General features: G+C 45.9%; 9 protein-coding genes across 9 annotated transcripts; 5 read left to right on the top strand and 4 right to left on the bottom strand.

Moving 5' to 3' along the window:
* Window positions 1-1,774: 1,774 nt before the first annotated feature.
* Window positions 1,775-2,402, top strand: N7483_002275 (uncharacterized protein; the record flags this gene model as incomplete). Its single annotated transcript, XM_057085712.1, has 4 exons — window positions 1,775-1,793; window positions 1,843-1,865; window positions 1,918-1,986; window positions 2,085-2,402. 4 exons carry the CDS (start codon window positions 1,775-1,777, stop codon window positions 2,400-2,402), a joined length of 429 nt encoding a protein of 142 aa, XP_056951861.1.
* A 1,421-nt stretch (window positions 2,403-3,823) lies between these two features.
* Window positions 3,824-5,034, top strand: N7483_002274 (uncharacterized protein; the record flags this gene model as incomplete). The annotated part of the gene is made up of 3 exons (XM_057085711.1): window positions 3,824-3,864; window positions 4,210-4,630; window positions 4,657-5,034. The coding sequence occupies 3 exons, from the start codon at window positions 3,824-3,826 to the stop codon at window positions 5,032-5,034; spliced, it is 840 nt and encodes a 279-aa protein (XP_056951860.1).
* A 3,137-nt stretch (window positions 5,035-8,171) lies between these two features.
* On the bottom strand, window positions 8,172-9,300 carry N7483_002273 (SGNH/GDSL hydrolase family protein; the record flags this gene model as incomplete). The annotated part of the gene is made up of 6 exons (XM_057085710.1): window positions 8,172-8,305; window positions 8,370-8,450; window positions 8,520-8,832; window positions 8,889-8,967; window positions 9,046-9,085; window positions 9,147-9,300. Coding segments are annotated over 6 exons (801 nt in total), but the record flags the coding sequence as incomplete, so codon positions are not given.
* A 1,304-nt stretch (window positions 9,301-10,604) lies between these two features.
* On the top strand, window positions 10,605-13,467 carry N7483_002272 (putative voltage-gated chloride channel (ClcA); the record flags this gene model as incomplete). Its single annotated transcript, XM_057085709.1, has 4 exons — window positions 10,605-12,431; window positions 12,484-12,816; window positions 12,873-13,259; window positions 13,312-13,467. 4 exons carry the CDS (start codon window positions 10,605-10,607, stop codon window positions 13,465-13,467), a joined length of 2,703 nt encoding a protein of 900 aa, XP_056951858.1.
* Window positions 13,468-13,796: 329 nt separating this feature from the next.
* Window positions 13,797-14,597, bottom strand: N7483_002271 (dihydrofolate reductase; the record flags this gene model as incomplete). Its single annotated transcript, XM_057085708.1, has 1 exon — window positions 13,797-14,597. One exon carries the CDS (start codon window positions 14,595-14,597, stop codon window positions 13,797-13,799), a length of 801 nt encoding a protein of 266 aa, XP_056951857.1.
* Window positions 14,598-15,118: 521 nt separating this feature from the next.
* Window positions 15,119-15,715, bottom strand: N7483_002270 (RNA polymerase II mediator complex head subunit MED22; the record flags this gene model as incomplete). The annotated part of the gene is made up of 4 exons (XM_057085707.1): window positions 15,119-15,307; window positions 15,413-15,481; window positions 15,535-15,599; window positions 15,682-15,715. The coding sequence occupies 4 exons, from the start codon at window positions 15,713-15,715 to the stop codon at window positions 15,119-15,121; spliced, it is 357 nt and encodes a 118-aa protein (XP_056951856.1).
* Window positions 15,716-16,088: 373 nt separating this feature from the next.
* On the bottom strand, window positions 16,089-17,132 carry N7483_002269 (spliceosome-associated CWC15 family protein; the record flags this gene model as incomplete). Its single annotated transcript, XM_057085706.1, has 6 exons — window positions 16,089-16,106; window positions 16,160-16,195; window positions 16,248-16,848; window positions 16,914-16,990; window positions 17,044-17,066; window positions 17,123-17,132. 6 exons carry the CDS (start codon window positions 17,130-17,132, stop codon window positions 16,089-16,091), a joined length of 765 nt encoding a protein of 254 aa, XP_056951855.1.
* Window positions 17,133-17,826: 694 nt separating this feature from the next.
* N7483_002268 (uncharacterized protein) lies at window positions 17,827-18,668 on the top strand (the record flags this gene model as incomplete). Its single annotated transcript, XM_057085705.1, has 2 exons — window positions 17,827-18,181; window positions 18,244-18,668. 2 exons carry the CDS (start codon window positions 17,827-17,829, stop codon window positions 18,666-18,668), a joined length of 780 nt encoding a protein of 259 aa, XP_056951854.1.
* Window positions 18,669-21,246: 2,578 nt separating this feature from the next.
* N7483_002267 (uncharacterized protein) lies at window positions 21,247-22,197 on the top strand (the record flags this gene model as incomplete). Its single annotated transcript, XM_057085704.1, has 1 exon — window positions 21,247-22,197. The coding sequence occupies one exon, from the start codon at window positions 21,247-21,249 to the stop codon at window positions 22,195-22,197; it is 951 nt and encodes a 316-aa protein (XP_056951853.1).
* Window positions 22,198-22,541: the final 344 nt, after the last annotated feature.

Genomic DNA, 22,541 nt, shown 5'->3' with positions numbered 1-22,541 from the left:
AAACAAGCTCAGGTCTGCACTGGCAGATCCACATGTGGGCAATCATTCAAGTGCATGTTTACTAGTACACATGCATAGTCCGAGTCGGCTGCCCAGTTGGACAGTCGTACTATTTGTAGGTGAATATTTACCAACTCCTCCATGTATGAACATTTTGAAAGTCCTTGAACTAGGTACTAGTATGTCGCAGAGCAACAAGGGAACTAAAAATTTTCCTATGTTGAGCATCACAGTTTACAACCTTGCTTTTGCCTTTTACCCTGTTCTTCTCGGTGCCAATTGCAAGTATTTGGGATGGAACAGAACCAAACGGAACATTTGAAATGGGCAATGGGAGGACGCCCGGGGCTTTTCTGAACTAAGCCTATATTTTATGCCAACCCTATTTAGGCTTTTCCTAGCCATCATTTGAGCATGGATGAAAGAAAAACCAAACGGAAAGATGAAGAATTTATGAGCAGTACTTGTGTCATTTTGCGTTGGAAACCCCCAAGAATTAAATACTATGTGAAAGCCTTAAATTCTACGCAATTTCACCAGTGATCTGTGGTGTATTTCCATGATAGCCCCGTATCAACGAGTTAAGGGGAGCATGCAAAGAGAAGAATGCAGAAGATCATGATGTAAGGCTTGAGAAATTCCTCGGAGACCGGCACGTTGCTCTGCATCAGTCGGTTAAGGTTCATCTGAGAGATAGAGTTTGAGATCTAACGTTTATTTTCACCAACACTTAGCCCATACAAGATCAAATAAGAAAATTTGAACCATTAATCAATTCAAATCAAACTGGAAGAGAACCTGCTTAGTTCACAGTTTTAGAAGAGCAGGGATGCATTCACCAAGTTCTGAGAACGCTTACAACTTGCTATTCCTTGCATCCGTATGTAGCAAATAGCCAACAAATGACGCAAGAAATCCATATGATGCTGTTTTCCTCGTAGCATGCCAGGTCATTTCAAATATCCGAAAGCAACACTTGACATGTCTTGTAACTGAGATTGCTCTCTTCTAGGCTTATATTTGGCTGGTCTTGCGGGTAAGGAACTTTTGCGACATGTGCGTTAGATTCCTCTCGGATTCGTGGACAGCGTGTTTGTTAGACTAACATGCTAGAGCCCTTTGGCTTAAGATGAAATAGTCCTTATAGAAAGGCCAACCCCTCGTAGATGCTCTTCATTTTCATGTTTCAGGGACGAGAGATATGGGGACCATGTAAGATTCCTCGAGCTCATGACAATCCAATCCAACCATGGTTGATCAAGGTGGATAGATTGCGACCTAATAATTGCGATCGCTATTTTAATATCACTGTCGTAACTACGAAAGCAGAGATCGAGTGTAGCCATGGCTGGGGCTAAGCAGACGACATCACCAGAAAGCTCGCAGTGACCGTATCAAGCGCCCAGAACACCTTCCCTGTGTTGAACATCATCGTCAGTCTTAGAACATAGTATGAATGCGGAACAAGCTTTCTACCTGCAATGCGATCGGATAAGTGTGTCAATGTTCAGTTCTCGGCCATGCAATGCAACATTCAAGAGCCTATACGCTGGGTTCAAGTTCTACAACAGACTTCTAGTCAAAATACAGATGTCATACAGATCCGAACACGATTGCAATTATTGGGTCGTAAATAGAAGCTATGGTATAAATTGAGTGCGATGCACGGTATCTTTCAAATTCAGTTTCATCCTACTTCAGTATTTTGAATAACGTTCTATCTCCGATTTATCACCAGCCCTTAGTCAATACCCAGAGCCCGATTACCTTCATCATGTCTCGATTTCATGCCGGTATGCACTCCCATAGTGGAAATTGGATTTTAATGATCTCTGCTCACAGCCAGCACAGGAACCGTTCTCAAGGTAGAGGACAAGGCCCGGGGGGAAGGGCGTTTTCGCGGTTTCTCAACCAAAGGAACTTTCGGCCAAGCCCCCAACCGATGGTAATCGGATCCCAATTAACTTCAGCTGGGAAATCATTGGTGTATGTTAACCTCGTGGATTATTGATACATACTGTTATCATATCTTCAATTTGTTTGGCCATGGCGGGACGGGATCATGCTAATTGGTGCAACAATAGGTGAAAGGTTATATCGACCTCGATACAAGCGTCATCTCCATTACTGTGTCTGCCTTTGGCGTCAACCTGGGTACATTCACAGGAGACCTGAAGAATGGAATCAAGATCGATATCAACGTCGGGCTTGCTTCAGGCTACCTAAAGTCCCACATCGAGGGTAGTACCCTCTATCTGGATGTTGATATTAATGTGATCTTTGGTCCGCACTACGATCAGGATCACATCAAGGTCTTTAGTTGGCAGATGACAATGCCGCTCCTCTTTTGGAACAAAATTGAATCCAATGGAATGTGCGCAAAGTCTGTGGACCCCTGTTGAACTATTCAAGTGGGGATACCGATATTAGAAAACCAAATGAATTATTCGTATCTTCATATGCAACAAAGAAGATATCTTATATGTAGCTCCAGGTGCTGCATGACCGTATTCTAGACTACGGAATAAAGTCCTAGTAGGTAAGGGGTCTTTCATCTGGAGCGAAATGCTCTGTAAACGGTTGTTGGGAGCTAGCGTTGCTGCCGAGGGCATCCTTTTCGTCCTCAATTTTTGGACTTTAATACTACTACTTAGCATCATGATAAGACTGTTTGAAGGAGGCAGTGGGGTTTGCCTTGCTTGAAGAACCATTCCTATTACACAAACACAATCATATTCTGTGTGATGTTAGATCTGCAGAGTTATGTCGACGTTCTGGGCATGCACATGTGCTATGGTCGGCTCCATCTGACCAATTCCGGCGAAGTAAAGATCCATTAGTCAGCCTCGAAGGGCGGTATTCCAGGTTAGCATCTCCTGTTAGTACTGGAGATTGTGCTGTTGCAGAGCCAAGAGTAAAACTCGCTTGAATTTCCAAGGTTGACTTACGAGTACACTGATGCTCATTATCAGACAAATTCAGTGATTAACACCGGTTGCCTTCAGGTATGCGGCTTGCAAATCCTTCCATCTTTGGATTAATCCATACATAATTCGCCGCCTGCCGACTCGGTTGTTTGTGGCTGCCGGCCCGTCGGCCCGTCTCGCATGAGTCGCATCAGGAATGTGGGACTATATCTCGCATGCCGCCGTGCTGAGTAGCTGCATGCCACAGCCAGTGGAGGTCATCCCAAATTGGGAAGGTGGTCCCTCTATCACGTTGCTTGTAAATACTGTATAAGCTTGAGGCCAAATAAAATTGAACTTTGGTTCCAAGGTTAACTCAAAATATATGGATCCCTTAAATGACTACTGTATAAAGATTGCACTGGCATAGGTCCAAGGGTAGGTCCCGGATGGAAGGGGGTTGTTTGGTAATTCCAAGATTTTAATCATCTGTGTGATTACTATCAAATTGAGAATAAAACTCATGTTTGCAGATTAGTATTATATTACATATAACTTGAATATTCCACCTTCACAATTCGGTATGGTATGTGGCATGGATGTACTCGGCACGGCCCTATATCTGCCCAGGCCATCTCTTGAGGTCAGTGGCTTGGTCAGGTAAGGAATCGGTGGTACCATAACCCACTATATACCGTATCCGTCAGCTAAATGGCTCTTAGTAGCCCGATTTACTGATTTGGATCATAAATTACGCGTCTTACGACATAATAGCGTAAAATTATGCCCAAGTGCAGTTGGAACATGTCTTCCTATATACTAATCTCAACTGCTCACAGCAACTAGGTGTTCCCAATTCGTCATTTACCGATATGAAGACGGAATCGTGTAAGGAGTTGTTGATCAAGGTATTCAAGATGTCTAGGCCCAAGCATCGTCGCAAAGCAGCTTTTGCTGTGTAACTGTGAGAGGAATTTCTAGATGTCCCCTCAGGAGACCTCAATCCGATAAACCTGGTGATTGGATGATTAAATAATTTTAGCTGCAATCGGAAAGCGACATAAGAAATGTGAAAGGAATGCACTCATGTTGTTGATCATGTTATAAAGATATGGAAATCCCGACCACGAGAGGTTTTTACAATTGTCCAGCATCAATACAAAGCAAGCATCTAGTCATGGACTCTCTCAATAATCCTTAGACAACTAAAACTCCCAGCACTAGCCAGGAATTCATTCAAGTGAGTTGGATGTATGAATTCATTGAAGAGTCATTACTCACAAATACCCCCACATGTGCAGAGACTTGGGGAAACGCTCACCCTCGCTATAATCAACTACGGCACTGGGAAGATTGTAAAGGTTGCCAATGGACGTGCTGTTACTATTCCAGTCACAAGTGACAGTCACGAAAGCTACTGGGTGGTCAATGCTAGTGTAGCAGACCAAACCCTGAATGCTATCCTCAATGGATCATCTGCAGAAGCCATTCCTTCGAGCGGTGGGAATCCCATTCCGATCTCTCAGTGGCAAATCACTCCCAATGAAGACAATTCTGAAGTTTTTTACATCACAGACCCACAGAGCGGGACACGACTGGAAGGTGCAGGACCCAGGACTGAGATTTCTGCGATCTCAACCGATGCTTTAACTAGTGGCCCAAAACATGACGACATTCATTTGTGGCAGCTTGTTGCCATAGTTGCTGCTAACAACCTCACGCCAGTGGATGAAACCATCAATTTCGCGAGGCCAGCAATGGAGCTTCTTTTCTCTCTCAATGGGAAGACAAGAAGATTGTGTATACTCCCAAGAAGCCCGTGGCCACAGTGGCGTCCATCGACAAGAATGATATCAAGACTTTGAAGGACAAGGGCAACAAAATAAAGGAGAGTGATGAGGATGCGCTCTTGAATGGTGGGGTTCGAATCGACCGTCAGGGCTTCTTCCAGAAAAAGCCAGGCAAGGACTCAACCTATTTCGCCAACTTGCAAGGTCAAGTTTCAAAATTGTCGGTTTGGCAAGTGAATATACAGACTGGCCAGGAGTTTGGTGTAGCTGCTATCAGGAAGGAAATGGCAGAGAGTATGAATTCGGATCCGCCAAAGGAGCTCTGGCTGGAGGCATGAGCGGTAAAGATCATACTGGACTCATGTCGACCCCGACTTTACCAGCAGACCGGTACCAGTCAAAGCATTTGAAAGTGACTATTTGTATTCATATACTTGATCCATACATCGGGGTTGAATCCAGATCTTCCATTGGTGGAGCACGTGTATCTGGTCCAGCCCTGGAATCAAAAGACTCGGAGTCCTTACGTCTTGGTGGAATTATGCCATAAGCTATGAAAATCCTCCCGCGTAAAGTGAAGCTATTAAATACTACTTGTTCCATCAGATCTGAACAAACATGCAAGTGTTGGAGTTTGAATGGATAATATGTAAATCCATTCGATGACTATGCTAATTATATAAGAATACTACCTCCTCTTCTAATTCCTGTCGAATTTCCTTGAGATCATCCCGTAGGCTTTTTCGCCCCCGCTTCCGGTACGAGAGCTGGCGATATAGACCAGAGCCCAATCAAGGATGTGCGCTGCCCCAGTACCCTGTCCATATGCGATGAAGACCGCTGCCTGAAAACACCGACCCGAGGTGGTAGGATCTGGTATGTATGAAGTTCCGTAGGGATGTGGTCCGTAGTTAAGTCCATAATTGCTTCTCTGCTTCCTTGATAGCTTATCAAGTGTTTGGATCGGTTTAATCGCTGAATAACACTCACTATATCTCACGTCGGAAGGTAGACAACCAGGTAGAAGGTGAAGGGTAGATAATACCAAGATCACTCTCCACCACCATTTCCTCGCAGACGAGGTTCAATAGCTAGCCGCTCTTTCTCAGCCGTATCTCTGTCATTTTCGACTTCAAGTGTGGCCTTTGCGGCGTTGAAATGATATTTGTCCTATTACCTACCCAATGTGCAGGGCCTCATCCCCAGCGTCCTGTTTTTGGTGTTTTTTTGGTGTTCTTTTGGGCATTTTTGCCTGGTGTTTTCCCGTTCTTTCCGAAATGATTTGGAAAAGTTTGTAGTCACAGGGACCACTAGGTACCGCTGGCCTAATAAGGTAGAAAGTCAGTGTACATTTCTTTTTCCCAATCAATCAAGTCTGAGTTCGCACCGCCCTTCAACTTCCTTTGGATTTTGATCGCATCATCTTCGACAATAAGGCAGTCAATTTCTTCGACTGTGATCAACCTAGGTCAGTCGGCGGTCACTTTCAACACCTAGGCCAGTCTCAATCACTTTGATTAAATATTAGTTTCTTTTGCCGAAGAAATCTTGCGATATGCAAGGGGAAGGGTATGACTTACTTAAGTCCTCTGACTCGATCAGCACCCCTCGTTGACTCGGCTCAATTTCTTGTCGTACTTTTTCCGCCTTCTTCCACGTTCTTGCGCTGAGTTTTGAGCTATTCCGAGTTTTGCTATCGTAGACTTGGTGCTATGATTTGTGATGTGACCACGCCTTGGTGTGGTAGGTTTTTGTGTTCGCAGTCTGCTTTGCTTGCTCCACATCCTCGAATTTCGTGACCGTTTCCTTCTTCGCATGTACTGCTCTTTGTAGCTTATCATCTTTTCTATCCCTTTCTGCTCTCGTATTTCTGATTGCGGGTGTCGGTTTATTCCGGAGTCTTCCAGCTCCTCTTCACATGGTTGGGTGGATTCTAGGTGGATGGTGCGATCGGCGTATCTGTGCTTAAATCTGAGAGTAATTGTAGAATCATTTGGGAGTCAACATTAAGCCAAAATTGGCCAATGTGGTAAGAGGTAGTTATACCCTCTATATACTCCACGAATGGGTGAGATCTATATGGGTGGATCATGTAGGCCTTGTAGGGGAAGAGAGTTGGTTAAGACTCAGAAGCTAGAACTTTAGTAGGATTAGGGTCTTACCACATGGTATTGACTGTGGTTCTTCTCTGTTTTGAGTGTTGTTTCAAGAAAAAGTAAGGATTTTTGATGAAGTCTTGAAGATTTCCAAAGATCCTTCATTAATTGTGGGAACTGTAATGATTGGGAAATAGAGGAATTCTTGACTGCACATAGACAGTCTCACACATCTTCACATCTTCACGTACGTAGAGGTGATAAAAGACGTCCTCAGAGTTGGAGATGGTAAAGGTGGCTCCGTGTGATGAGACAAACCACGAAGCAAACGGGTGGTGAAAGATGTTTAAATCGATGGGTAGTTGTAAGTTGGGTGGGACGTTTCGAAGTGCATGGTCGTGACATCATGTTAGTCGAAGTAAAAACAGTCAGCCTCATCTTTCCTTCGAAATACTCAAGGCTGGGTCTTCAAGGGATAGTACTCACTGGACGTCAAATCAAGTATTTTGAAGAGAGTAGACGTATTTTACTCCTCAGGTTGCTGGAGTTTTCGAGTTTATTTACTGTCTGCACATGTGATAGAATACTCAACTTGAGCCAGGTCACCCCTTATATATGGATCAATACCACTGAGTGGGTACTTGAGTATGTAAATGGTAGGGCCTCCTGAAAGGATGTTAGCACACTTCGGTACCGGGGCAAGGCGCCGGTAGGTTAAATATGATGAGGATATGGTGTGTTCATTTGACCGACCTATCTGCCAGTGGCTAAGTGCTCAAGTCCTGAGTACAAAGCTTTCCCAGTTTTGCTGCTAGCACTTGAGAGCAATGTGCCTTGCGCGGAGTAAAGACTTGTATCAGATGACAATATGTGCATGCACAGAATGTGGGGCTGGTTGGATTAATTTTGACCCTCATTTTCTCAAGCACTTCTCAGAGATCTACCGAGTATTATGATGAGTCTAGGCCATGATGTTCAAGTCACTTTATCTCATCTCTAACATTGAACATGACCGCCCAATAAATCATACATACCCCGCGGCGGTTGTTGTCTAGTAATGGTACAGACTACTTAATTCCAGACCACTGCCAAGATGGCCGGCTATGTAGTAAGAAAACTGTTGTCCAAATTGAATTCCTTCAGTCTATACTTTGATCCTTCGAAATGTTGTTACCGCAAAGAATCGCCTTGCATTTAATATTTTATTGAAGCCTTGAATGAAATCCTTGATGATCAGTGGGCGCTGAAAGAGTACTATATTGAAGCTAGAGAAACAACAAAAGCTATCTGTCTATGAGCAACTTGAACACCTAAAATGCTAGCTCTACAGACACTGCTAAATATACTAATTGCTTCAAACTTGAGGCCAAAGGTTGAACTCATAGGTCGAACACATCCCAAGCTGGGTAAACCATGGGCAATGCACTTGGAGACTGTGCTGGCCAATTGGCCTCGATCACTTTCCTTACTTCAGCGAACACAAGGCGATACCCAGCACCAGTTAAATGAAGTCCTTTATATTACCGTTAGCATTTATGATGTTTTTGATTGGGGAGAACTGAGACAGGGTGACAAACCATCACTGAACAGAGCTGCAAATTGCTCATTCTGGGACAAATCGCGTGATCCGATAAAAGGCTGGCCCTCTTCCCATCCAACTGCTCAGACAATGCCATATATTAGTTTCTTTTCTTTTTGATTTCTCTTGATATTAGTCAGGTTCATACCTGAAGTCATAAACGAGGTCCAGATGTCCGCTGTCGGGATGCCGAGATCAGTCCCAACCTCCTTGACTGCCTCACTGTAGGCTTTGGCCAGCGCGGCAGTCCGGCTGGGGTGATTATAGTTCTTCCCATTATCGAAACCTTCCAGTTGATACTCATTAATGGGCGGTGGGGTGATAAAAATGATGTGAAGGTCTGGTTGAGCAAGAACAGCGGAGTGCTTCGCGAGGGCCTTCAAATTCTCCTTAAATTGAGGGATTGGAATGTGTTGGCTTTGGCCTGGAACACATGAATCATTTGCACCAAAGAAGATGGTCTAGGACTTGATTAACCAGTGGCTCATATTAAACCTGAAGCTGGGGGTATTATTACCATGAATCGGACAGTAGCAGCCTCGGGCGAGGGCATGAACCTTGGAAGGACATGAAGAGCATGATTCGTGTTATATCCACTGTTTTAAGTTAGAAAAGAACGGGTCGTTAAGAGGGATATGACTCAATTGATCGTTCAGATGTTGATGTATGCTTACCCAAAACCACGGTTGATCACATCCAATTTTCGGACGTAGGCTATCGAAATGATTAGTAAAGTGTTGGCAATTTCAATATTCATTGACCAAGCTTATTTTACCATCTTGCAATGCAGGCTGCAAACCAAAGCCAAGCTGCATATCATTGCTCATTTGCGTGATCGAGTCACCGAAAAGGATGAACTGGTCATACGGTTTGCCCATATCTTTGGTATTGGACATTGTATCGAATTTTTCAAACGCTGAAAGTTCTTCCTAATAGTATAGTTGGAAATATAGAAAATGTAGGAGATATTCGGGTCTTTAAAGCTTTTGAAGTGTAAAATTGTAAAATTGTAGAATTGTAGTGGGGTTGAGCTCCGTGTCTTATCGGGAAGGAAATTTCCACCAATCTCAACTTCTCTGCTTGTAATAACTGGTGAATAGATTGAGAATAGATTGATCTTGCTTATCTGAGATTTAATTTATCATAGATTCATCTAGTCTTATTCAACATTGAAAGGGTTTATATAGTAATTGATAGAGTCATATCAAATTATTCCAGTGTTTATCTATATCTATTCTCTGGTCTTAGGATCGATCTCGGCACAAATTACAATTGAGCGAATCAAACCAGTTGACTAGTCTACATGACACTTCGGCCAATAAAATAGCCATCTGGACATGACCATGCGTTCTGACATCGATCTCATGCAGGTTTAGATATCTGGAGCTATTTAGCCCCGGAATCTACCGAGAATAGCGCCCAAAGCTTATTGAGGTATTTTGCCCAGATGGTATGTTCGAGATGATATGCTCTAGCAGGGGAATCATGGACCATCAGACACTAGAATATTTCAAGTTGAAGAACCGACTCGTTGGTAGAATGTCATTCCGCTTAATATCCCCACTTCCAAATGATCAGCACTGACTTAGCGGGGGATGCGGGATCGACGGAATAGCAGATGACCAGTACGCCTGGTATGGCTGATGAGATCATCGGACTGTATGTCTCAATATATGAAGAGGCAAAAGCCGCTCAGACCGATGGTACACATATACTTGTTGTTAGTACTCATAGGGTGTAGCCTACCGTGTAGGGCGTAAAATCCCCGCATTCAATCCCCTCACGAATTATCCCTGCTCCAATAAGATAGAACGAGACAGTTAGAAACTTTCCATATCCCTTCTCTTTGGATAATTCGAACCAACAGGGAAATATAGTCTTGGATCTTCCCTTCAAGGCAAATCAAAAATGTAGATCACCATAATGATCTCGTAAGGATTGAACTCAACATAGATTAAAATGGCAAATAATACAATGTGGATCCCGTGAGTCCGTGACCGCCTCACTCCAACCTTGAGAAGTCATCCTCATCAGCTGCCTGATTACTTATAGCTTTTTGGTTTTTTTTTGCTTAGAGGGGTGGGCCATGCTCGGGTGAGTTCTCTTCACAAAGGGTCTTCCTTTCCTTCTTACTCTTTCATCAATGCTGGGATTCCATGTCCTAAAGGCTAACACCCCTAAAGATTAGCTTCTATCCTTAAACCCCGGAGCATCAAAGCTGCTCATACTCGCCATGCCACGTTCAGTTCCACAGTTTGCCCCCTCTCGAGGCGAGCAAGATGAGGCTCAGGTCGAAGCTCAGGCCGCCCGAACCGCACCGCCATCCCCCACCGCTCACCGCCGTCGGAGTTACCTATCGGAAGAGCATACAGGATATCAATCGCTGGACTCCCATCTAGAAGCCACCGAAACTACGAGTCTACTAGGAGCTACTGCACCACAGCGCCGAGCTCCCCGTCGATCATACACCAGTGTCTCCGGGGTATCAGGTCCGGATTCTGTACGCTATCTCCTGGGCGCGGGAAGCTCGCGTCGGGTACGAAACCATAGTCGAACGAACTCAATACGGAGACACACGAGCCGACGGAACAGTATCGGAGACGCAGATGGAGGTCGAGATGCGGACCAGCTGGCGCTCGCGTACGGCGAGGAGACATCGAGCTTACCGGCGTCAACAAAGAACGGGTTAACAGCTTCATCGTTTCTGGACGAGCGCACCTGGTATGATCAGTTCACCTCCACAGACTGGGTCCACGATAGTATCGCCGATGCTGCTCGCCTACGTCAACTTCGCCGTCGCAAAGATATCCGAGGCCGGTTACTGGCGGGGTTTGATGGAGCACAGGGATGGATTCTCGTTGCCTTGACGGGTTGCATAACTGCGGCGATCGCCTACTTGGTGGATGTAACGGAGGATAAGGTGTTTGATGCGAAGGTCGGGTTTTGCTCTTCGCGATGGTTTGCTAGTCGGAGTATTTGCTGCGAGGGTGCCTCATCGTGTGAGGCCTGGCAAACGTGGGCGCAGATCCTCGGACCTTCCGGCTCGGAGAACAAGTCGATGGACTTTGTCATGTTTGTAATTTGGGTGGTCGTTTTGGCTATGATTTCCTGTGGCCTTACCCTCCTTACGAAAACAGTTGTGCCGTCCTCGGTCTCGTTGGCCACATTAGATGAAAACCTCGGGGCCGAGTCTCGGAACTTGTTCAGTGCTGGTGGTGCCGGTTCCCCCGGATCCCAAACAAGTCCTCATGGCACCTTCCCCAATGCTCCCTCGAGGCCCGCTATGGTCTACTACTCGGCTGCTGGCAGCGGAGTGGCAGAGGTGAAAGTCATCAACAGTGGCTTTGTTCTGCATGGATACCTGGGCTTGAAAACCTTGGTTGTGAAAACAGTTGCTTTAGTATTTAGTATTGCGTCCGGCCTGAGTCTGGGCAAAGAAGGTCCATATGTTCACATTGCTACCTGCGTGGGCAACATCTTTTGTCGATTATTTGCCAAGTACAACCAGAATGATGGCAAGCGACGAGAGGTTCTCAGTGCTGCTGCAGCCAGCGGAGTTGCAGTTGCTTTTGGTGCTCCCATTGGTGGAGTGTTGTTCAGCTTGGAGGAGGTCAGCTACTACAGCTCGTCCAAGACCTTGTTTCGCACGTTCTTCTGTTGTATTGCGGCCGCTCTATCCCTGAAGTTTCTGAACCCCTACGGCACGGGAAAGATTGTTCTGTTTGAAGTAAGGTATCTTTCAGACTGGGAGGTGTTTGAGCTATTCATCTTCATTTTCCTTGGAATACTTGGCGGTGCAGCTGGTGCTCTGTTCATTAAAGCCTCCAGTATCTGGGCTCGTTCATTTCGGCGTATCCCTGCCATCAAACAGTGGCCGATGCTCGAGGTTTTTCTGGTGGCCCTTGTGACTGGCCTGGTCAGCTTTTGGAACAGATATACCAAACTCCCGGTCAGCGAGCTCTTGTTTGAGCTCACCAGTCCTTGTGAGCGAGTTTCCCAGGACGGCACGGGGCTATGCCCCCATGAGGGCAATATAATGGCCACTGTGCAGTACCTGCTTGTTGCCTTTCGTCCTGAAGAGCTTTTTGACTGTGATCACTTTTGGAATCAAGGTCCCAGCTGGCATCTACGTACCGTCCATGGTTGTTGGTGGCCTAATGGGTCGAATTGTTGGGCATATTGTACAGTATTGGGTAGCGAAGAACCCGACTTTCTTCCTTTTCAATTCATGCCCTGCTGTCCCCGGCATGGAGAGCTGTGTCACCCCAGGGGTGTATGCTTTAGTGGCAGCGGGTGCCACAATGTGTGGAGTGACTCGCCTGTCAGTGACATTGGCAGTCATTCTTTTCGAGCTTACCGGAAGTCTGAACCATGTTCTTCCATTTTCGCTTGCAGTACTTTGCGCCAAATGGACTGCAGATGCGATTGAGCCACGCAGTATCTATGTAAGACATTTCAAACTCTTTGTTGATTTCCTGAATTCATATCTAACAATCTTTAGGACTTCTTAACCGATATGAATGCCTACCCATTCTTAGACAGCAAACTTCAACCGACATCTGATGCAGAGCTGGGTGATATCGTTCGACCAGTGCGCAAAGATCGCATTATCGATATCTCCAATTCACCATTTGTTGCTGCAAGCGAGCTGCGCTTAAAACTCGAGCACCTGCTGATGGCGGGTGAGCTGGACAGTGGCCTCCCCATTCTGCGAGACGGGATTCTCGCAGGCCTCATCCCAGCCCCAGACTTGGAGTTTGCGCTTGATACTCTCGGCGATGACGAGGAGAGTACATATTGCCTCATGGCAATGGATTCTTCACTCGCAATTTATGATAGTGATAACGAGGATATCATCCAGGAGGATTTCACGCGCTACATTGATCCTGTAAGTTTATACTTGTGGATATGTCAACCCTTTTCATACTAACTGAAGATAGGCGCCGATTGCTCTCGATGTCCATTCGCCAATTGATTTGGTCTACCAGTGTTTTGCCAAACTTGGTTTGAGATACCTTTGCGTTCTTCATAATGGCCAGTACGCCGGATTGCTTCACAAGAAATCTTTTGTGAAGTTTATGAAACAAAATGAGTAGACTGCTTCGGAAGTCCGCTTTGCATATTATTTTGATTTTGAGCCTGTGATGTTTCTTTTTTTCTGTTCTCCATTTGAGAGGTTATTTGTTTACCATATGCAGTTTTCTTGGACATATTGCATAGCATTTGCATATTCTGTCATTGGTTTCGATTAACCATTCAATTCATATAGGCAATATCTAGAGCCTTGTTGCAGATACCCGATTATCGAGTTCAAGTTTGATACTTTTCCTGATGAAAATACCGAATATATTGCAATTTTTATATGCTTAGCCCTTTTGAGCGGATGCAAAGACATACTAGGATATGATGCTATCTATCAAGCCCATTAAATCAACTTCTCATACCCAACCATCTGAACTTCAAAATCCCCTTCCCGAATCCACTCCCCAGTAACCTCCTCTCCAACCCACTCAGACAACTCCTGGGGACTAGCACTCCTCCAGCCATTCCGCTCATCCATACAATCCAATGGCCAGAAAGTATCACACTCGAACGGCACTTCCTCACCACCCTCAGGTTTCCGCACCACATTCGTCATAACAATTCTAAGAGGTCTCTTCAAACCATCCACATCCCCAAACTCCCTCCTCAACGCAGCACCATAAATCTCCGCACCTCCAATAACAAACATCTTGCCCAGAGCCTGACCAGCTCCATAAATCTCTTGCAGCTCCTCAAGCGCAGAATCCAAACTAGGAACCACAATCGCATCGGTGATAGGTTCATCTTTCTGTTCCTTGTCATTCTCAACAGCCTTAGCAGCCGCAATTGCAGCCATCTTCTCCTTCCTCTTCTTCAGATCTTCTTCAACACCCTTACGCACCGAACCGGTAGTATCACGTGTGATGATTGCACTAATACGTTTTCCCAGTGGACGCAGATGCTTTGGTACGGAGTCATAGGTCTTTCGTCCCATAATGATTGCGTTCGTGGTTCCTGGCTCTGGTGCGCGGGATGTAACGCGTGCGAAGAAACTCATATCCGCCTTGATACGTGGCCAGGGGAGAGTGCCATTTAGACCGATGCCGAGACGTGTGCGTGGTTCGGGGTTTCCTGGATCTTGGGACGCGACGCGGATTGGGGTTGTCGCGACGATCAGGGTAAGGGAGGAGGATGGTGATTGCATTTTGGTTTTCAGATTCATGCTCGAGGATTGGAAGGTTCTGACGAGGGTGTAGAAAGATTGTAGGAGAGGTTTTGGGTATGTGTATTTGAACATGGGGAAGTTGGGAGGAAAAAGTTGTTTATCGTGAGAGCTTATCGTGGCCCCGCAGTTAAGTCTATATGGATTTGTCGGTCAAGAAGATGATCTGCTGGTGGACTTGACTCAAAGGAAGTTCGACTTTTGCCAGAGTTGATTTTTTTCGAAGTAGTGAGAACTTAATGGCTTTATTGGTATCGTAGAATGAATGCTATTGTATGTTTTGGATTGACAATGGTATCGAATTAATCACCTGGATTACTGATATCGCCATGAAATTGTAGGTTGAGATTAACAACAAACATGCTAGAGAGGGTGTTATCAATGCAGGGCGTTCTCATAACTCCAGATAAGATTTTAAAAATTCCCATAAACGCCAGGTGGGTATCTCTAGCCCAATGCAATAGACTCAATGAGTGAATTATCACCCGAGCAAAACTGCCCACTTAGTTCTCCGGAGACAGCTTTGACAAGCTACCCTGTTCAATAGCCTTCTGCACAGCGAGTACATCACCTTCAAGCTTCTCTCGGCGTTCGACATCCCGCTCGTCCTCGCCAAGGGTATCAAGTTTGCCGAATAGCCAGGTTTCTTTCATTGTCCTTGTTAATGCGAGGATGTCTTCTGCGGCCCGGATCTATGAGAATAGATACGATCAGTGAATGATATCAAAGAAAATATGCTCCGGAGGTAGCATTGAGACAAGGATCTCTAGTCTCAATAGTTCGCGAACCAGACGTACCAAAGCCGTTGACTCCACATCAAGTTGGTATGTTTCCACCGCGGTGGATGTGTAGCTAGGATTCTGGACCTGAAAGATCAAAAGTCAGTAATTTGAAAGTAAACGATACTCAATTGGCTTACAGTTGCTGTCGCCATAATGTTCTCGAACCGCTGCAGCAGTTGCGAGATGTCAGTGTTGATGCGGTCTGTCAGAACAACCTGGGTCAGCCTTCTGTGTTTGAAATATGAAGCCAACGAAAAATCAATTCCTCGTGTGCAATCACATACTATGCAATGCCTTGGCTGTTGGTTGAGACTCCATCTTGTGAGCTTGATGAGAGGAAGATTGCTGCTGTGTATTGCCGCTGATGGATTACAGATAAGCTTGGGCGGTGAATTGGGGTGGGGCTCATAAGCCCCGGATTTCACTCTGCTCTCAATTACCCCAGGGCTACATGGAGTATGTATACGGAATTAAATCGTTTAATAGAATTAGACAGGGTGCTCATCGGAAGGGACTATTCGATTTCTATATTGTGGTATCAAGTGCTATTTTGTGGATCCTAAGCCAGTGTCATCAAGCTACTATACCATTCGTGACGATAAGCAGCATCTGAGCATTTTGGCTCTTATTAAAGAACAGTCCTTTGCAGTCCTTCCATTGAGTAATTCAAGCAGCTGTTAGTAGACATGATTTAACGAACGTATTTGCCCTGGGGAAGGGTTAGTAAAGAGACCACCATACTCGGATAAGCTATGCACATACCATAAACCGCTTGTGGAAATCAGAGCGTAGTAGATCCTGATAGAAGAGTTAGTATGGAGAATATGATATCAAGAACAAGCATTCTTACGTTGACAAACTCCTTCCCATCTTTGTTCTCGGTGCCTCGAGCTTGGTTCTTGAAAACAACATCATCATCCCATCGTCGCTTCATGTTGAAATCCTGTGTGTTGAGAAGTGGGTTTCCGCGGGCGATATCAACTTCGCGTTGTTCCTCTTCCTCGGCCGCGCGTTCTTGTTCCTGCACAAAGTAAGCATTTGCTAACGAATCCTCCATCATTTCATCGGTGCCACAAACCTCTTTCTCCTTTTGTGCTGCTCGTTCTTTCTTGATTTGCTCGAGTTCGCGCATCAACGCGGCCTCGTCGTCATCATCGTCACTATCCTCTTCCTCGCTACTATCTTCTTCTGACCCATCTGAATCTGCATCTATGTCGCGTGTCTCTTCTAAAATGCGTCGTCTCTTTGCTTCGGGATCTTCGACTTCGCCGCCCTCGTTTTCTGCATCCGCAGGTGTGAATTCAAGCTGTCGCTTCGGAGCCTGCTCCGTAGCAGCGGTCTCATCGATGAGGGTACCGTTCTTCTTGGCGAAGTGGGCGGCCTCAGCCTTCAAGAGCTCGGCGCGCAGGTCTCGAACTTCATTGTCGGCGTCGCCTCCTTGGCCGGGTTGTCTAAAGCAAATTAGTTTTGAGTCTTGATTGCTGTCCCGTTCTTCGAGGAATGGGTGCTTTCGTACCGGACTTTCAGGTGGGTGTATGCTGGAAGGAGTCGCTGGTGGTAGGCTGGGCCTCGGAGGGCCTCTTTACCTTGCGCCTGTTCGTGTTCAGGTTAGTCTTGAAATCGAGAACGAGACGGTTTAGTCGTACCGGGTCAAAAGTGGGACGGTGAGCTGGAAGAGTATTAGCTTATGAGATCATAAAAGACCGCCAGAGATATAATTCATACCTGTAGTCATCTTGGTATTGTGAAATGGGTGGTGGAAGAACTTAAAGCTGATCTTTGATGCCAAGGCCGAGATGTTGAAGATTAGAGTAAGCTGCCAACTGGATAAGGTCATGTGATATGGAGAAATATATCACCGATCCAAAGCGTCTGTCACTGACGTTAGTCATCTTTTAATTATCGGAGCATCGACGAGATAGAGATGAAAGATAGGACATTGGCATTCATTATTGACCAATTCTTGGGCAATGGCATTCCGATCCTAATTCCTCCAATGTATTACACAGTGTGACCAGATACACTCAATGAAGAAGCAAAAGGGCCAGAATACACATACAAAAGAACCCTTATCACATAGAGTCGTACAAAGGTGCCCAAATGTCCAGTAGAAATCCAGATGATTACAATGTTAAGACGAATTAACAAGATATCGGAGCTTTCCCGCTCATTGAAACCCCCACGGCTGGAACCGTCGGCCTAATCCGAGCACTCGGCCAACGCCGGAGACTCCCCGTGGAACGGAGAACCAAGAAGAATTACATTTAATGTGCGGGGGATCTCTGATCCTTTCCTTTAACTAATAACTTACGATATAGCGCCACTCAGCTCTTTAATAACGCCGCATCATTGTTCAAGGCATTCTCTCTTACCAACCTCCGACTCAACTGGAACGTCTCCCCGCAATCCCACCTGAAAGCTACCCCACCATGGGCAACGACAAGAAGATCGGCGCCTACTATGCGCCAACTGGCGGATTGCCGCCCCAAACTCAGCTTCTGACCGACCGTGCCATGTTTACCGAAGCCTATACCGTCATTCCTAAAGGCACCTTCAGCGACATCGTTACAAGCTTCCTGCCATTCTGGGACAAGACACGACTATGGGTCATCGCTCGCCCGCTGTCAGGCTTCGCCGAGACATTCTCCCAATACATCATGGAAGTTCAACCAGGAGGTGGCAGTGATCGTGCCGAATTAGACGATGAGGCCGAAGGTGTATTGTTCGTCGTGGAGGGCGAAGTGACCGTCACCTTGAACAACACCAAGCACAATCTCGCCGACGGTGGCTATGCCTTCCTTCCCCAAAGAGCGGCTGGACCCTTCGCAACGAGGGCGCTACAACAGCTCGTTTCCACTGGGTTCGCAAGGCCTACGAGGCTGTAGAGGGTTTGGATTACCCCGAACCACTGTTCCTGAACGAGAAGGAGATCGCGCCTACCGTAATGCCGGATACAGATGGTGCTTGGGCCACTACTCGCTTTGTTGACCCGACCGATCTCCGTCACGATATGCATGTCACTATTGTCACCTTCGAGCCTGGTGGCACCATTCCTTTCGCGGAGACACATGTTATGGAGCACGGTCTTTATGTCTTGGAGGGTAAGGCTGTGTATCGACTGAATCAGGACTGGGTCGAGGTCGAGGCTGGTGACTTTATGTGGCTGCGCGCGTTCTGCCCACAGGCTTGTTATGCTGGTGGCCCTGGAAAGTTCCGCTACCTGCTGTATAAGGATGTCAACCGTCACATGAAGTTGAAGCTCTCCCGATAAATGATTCATTGCACGATAAAAGCATGTTGCTCGTTGTCACTGTCATGCGAGACCAGACTTTGGGCAACCATGGGGTCGATTGGATATGAATAATGATGAGATGTTCGTACAGAGACAAATGAAAGGCCTATCAACTTCTGTGGATCAGTTGATCATCGGGTCAATTGTTTATGAAGCAAAATGATATAAAAAGGCCTTGGCTTCAAAGTTGCCCGAACTTGCAGCAGCTATTACACAAGGCGGGGACAGTTGATAGCCCTATACAGGGCTCCCGCAATATTTTCGATATGGAGCTTGAGTCTTGATAGATGCCCACATAGAGCATAGCAGTCAAATAAATTAAATAATCAAAGCTTATTATTTGACGCCTTCACCATGCATATTCCAAGTTATGTACTTTGGTTCAATGCCACCGCTCGCGTAAGCAATCTCGTGTGCACAGTAATCTAACCACTGTGGATGTAACGGATGATCCAAGTTTGGGAATACGAGTCCAGATGTCTGTTGGCCGGCACCCAGAATGGATGGAAATCTTCAAATGCTGCAGGCAACCGATGTGATCTATACGAACATTGAACTGCCTTAAGAAAGTACCTAAATTCTACTATCATGTAGGCATCCAAGCGTGAGATTGTTGATACGTTTGAAGACTTGTCAACTGTTGGAAATTATAGCTCATCGCATTAAACTGTGTTGGTTTTGTAGCGAGTTTTATTGGCACGTTCGAACTTGGGTATCTGGTGTGCATACGCATTGGGCACTGAGATCAAATCAAAGAAATAAGGAAAAGGCCACAAAGTAGGGATCAAAAGTTAGTCAAGAATTAACCTCATATCTCCGCACTTAAGCGCCCTTCTTCCGCCCCCACACACTCGGGCAAGATTCTCAACCCAAGCGACCGCCGCAGAAGCCATATGGATGCATCGCACTCAATCTATCAATTCCTTGATCATGGTTTCTGAAGGATGAGGTTCCATGCGGCTCGTATCCGGCGCATAGACCGGAGAGGTCATCCAGACTATGATAGCCCACAATCCTCTACAGAATCTCACGAACTATGATCCAATCACTCATGCGCCCGGCGCATTCTCCCAGGCATCCTTGTGATTGTTCCCTGCTTGAGGCTCACTACGCATATGCACTGGGTGCATGATTTGTTCATGGCCTGGGCTTTGGTCTCGAGGTATGAGGCTGATATGTAAGGCAATACATTTGTCACCTACTTCGCTTAGGAAATTCTTTCTTGCGGCTGAAGGTGTCCAAGAATCTGGTTTTTTAATATCATACAATGACGTGGTCAAATAGGATCCAGACACGGAGTTTCTCACGGACTTGGAGGCGTCTTGATGGATACGAGTAGATGAATGGAGTGCGCATGCAATCTGCAAATCGGATCCTGAGAGATATACAGCTTCTGACAGACCAATCAGAGCCTGCTAACCGCCGGGCAAGAGTACATGAGAGGTCTTCAAAGCGTTCTTGGGTGGAGTCCTTCTGCTTTCCGGAACTACAGAGAAACCTTGGAGCGATCCTGTATCAGAACTCAAGCAATCCGAGTCCACAGATGTGCAGGAGATGAATGTTTTTTTCAGGCTACATGTACATACTTTTCACATACATAGTATCATGGATGCTGCACATGTGGGATGTACTAGTAGAACTTGAGTATTGGCAGCATTTGAGCAGAAAGAGCCTCGATTTACATGGATTGCAACTGCAACTACCGAGACACTAAGGACTCCGCTCACTCCGTTTAATCAAAAATCCCCTGAATCCACGAGGCTCAAAATCCTGTTGTCCACATTCAAATTCGTCATGATATGAAAAGCCTTGTGAATATCAGCATAGACCATGGCCGATTGTTCTCCTTTGCATAGCTAGTGCATAGAGATGCATGCCGCTAGAAGCATTGAACCAGTAAATTGTCGAATGCATCCGCTGGAAAGGCCATGTTAAACATGTAGATGAATAGGATGGGGAAGGTCAGAAAGTCAAGTGCATCCTTTAAAAGCAGGGTTGAAGACCCGAAAATCGAGAGTCTTCAGCCGAGGTGCACTCTCATCCTATCATTAGGAGCTGGAGGGACCGCGATCCTGGCTAGTGGGAGTTTAGTGCGAGTTGGGACCAACATAATCATTCAAGGTGGATTCTTTGTTCCTGTGTTGGTGTGCTACGGCGTGCATAAGTGCCTTTAGATGGGTCTGTGGTTATGTTGTGGTTGGCGGGAAGAACGCCTCGGCGGCTACAGGGTCTTATTCTCCCTGACGATCTTTGTCGGTGATGATTGGTGTTATATGATCCACCACTTCAATAATTCATGATGATTGGCTTCAAGGAGGCTCAGAATTTACTGTTATTAACAACGGTTATGAGCTAGGATAAGAGGTTAATGAATACCTTTTGATCGTGATATGTCTGGTTGGTGCGGGGGTTTGGTAGTGGATTCCCCCTGCATCCTCGGTATATCAGGACGCTTTTCGCCTGTTTTCCTGGATATTCAGTCCATCATTGAAAGATAATTCTTTCAGTGTGACATCACTCGAGAACTTCATCAGTTTGATCCTTTTTAGTTTACAACATGGGTGTTCGTCCTCCTCGTCCAGCGGGCATCTATGTCCCCAACACTCCCACTTGCTCAACACGCGAGAGTATCTCCGGTCCCGTTTCCCCTGAATTGAATGTGGATTCAGATGCGGTTGTCCTTTCAACCCTCCCTCTCCTAGAGTACATCTCCTCCAAATTACAGCAACGAATGATGCATGTCACACTTCTCGTCGGCCGCGGCAAACCGGTCCCCACGGGCCAATCATCTGACCTAATGGTTATCCCCGTCAGCCATCTCGATCAAACTTCATACCGCGTTCTGGAACGGGCTATTGCAAAGGGGTCTAAGAAATATTCTCTCGGTCCGGACTGGAGCGATGCCCTCGGTCGCAGTCATTACGAGCGTCAAGCAAACGATTACCTTCTACAACAATCAATCTTACAAAATGAAGTTGTCTTCAGCCAAGAGGGTCTCACCTTACTCAATATGGACCGCATTTATACCTTCAAACGCCGACTATGCGTTCTATCCAACCGACCAAATCCCCGCCCAGAGGAGCCGGCTATGGTCTCGACAGTTCAACTTCTCGAGCGACTGATGGGCGATTTCCAAGGTCGCCCCTTTAGTAAAGCCTTTTTTCATCGTGTCTATGAGCAATTAGACGTTCGTGATGAGCTCTTGACCGCCGTCGCATCTGCGTACAACAACATGAAAAAGAAGGATGCAATCATACTGCCTGTCAGGGGCACCGCCGAAAGCACTAAAAATATACCAATTCGAACGATTCGAATCCGTCGTCCACCTCCAGTTACATCCGTTAAGAAGAAGTTCCAGACCAAGCGTGCACCAAAAACACCTTTGTCTGCATCGGATGTTACACCGATTACGCGAAACGAGTGGAATATCTTCAGTCAGGATCTTCGACATGTGCAACCTACTATCACGAAATGGACACCATCTCCAATTGTGTTTGTCGGGGCATGAGATTCAAGGGGATTTTTGTTAAAATTCTTTTCAACCCTTGACTCATTACCTCATCCTAATATACTGGTTTCTGTTAGAAGCTCTGAAACAAGACTTCGCGACCAGACTTATCGCTTCGGGCTTTGCCCAACTTTTGATCAAAATTATAACCGATCAACCCATTTACCTATCGCGTTGGCTGAAAATGCCAAAGCATGGGACATTCTCGTGCTGGATCAATAAGAATTTTCGGGATGGGATGCAATATGGGATTATTTTACTTCTTTCTTGTATAAATATTTATGAGGCACGACTTTCAATGAAAATAGCCCTGGGGGACACCGGTTGTTCATTCATATCATTCT

The sequence above is a fragment of the Penicillium malachiteum genome (assembly GCF_028827825.1).
Source record: "Penicillium malachiteum strain IBT 17515 chromosome Unknown utg000001l:1.0-8184562.0:1.0-8186909.0, whole genome shotgun sequence".
Lineage (NCBI taxonomy): Eukaryota > Fungi > Ascomycota > Eurotiomycetes > Eurotiales > Aspergillaceae > Penicillium > Penicillium malachiteum.
This window is presented reverse-complemented; position numbering and strand designations above follow the sequence as displayed.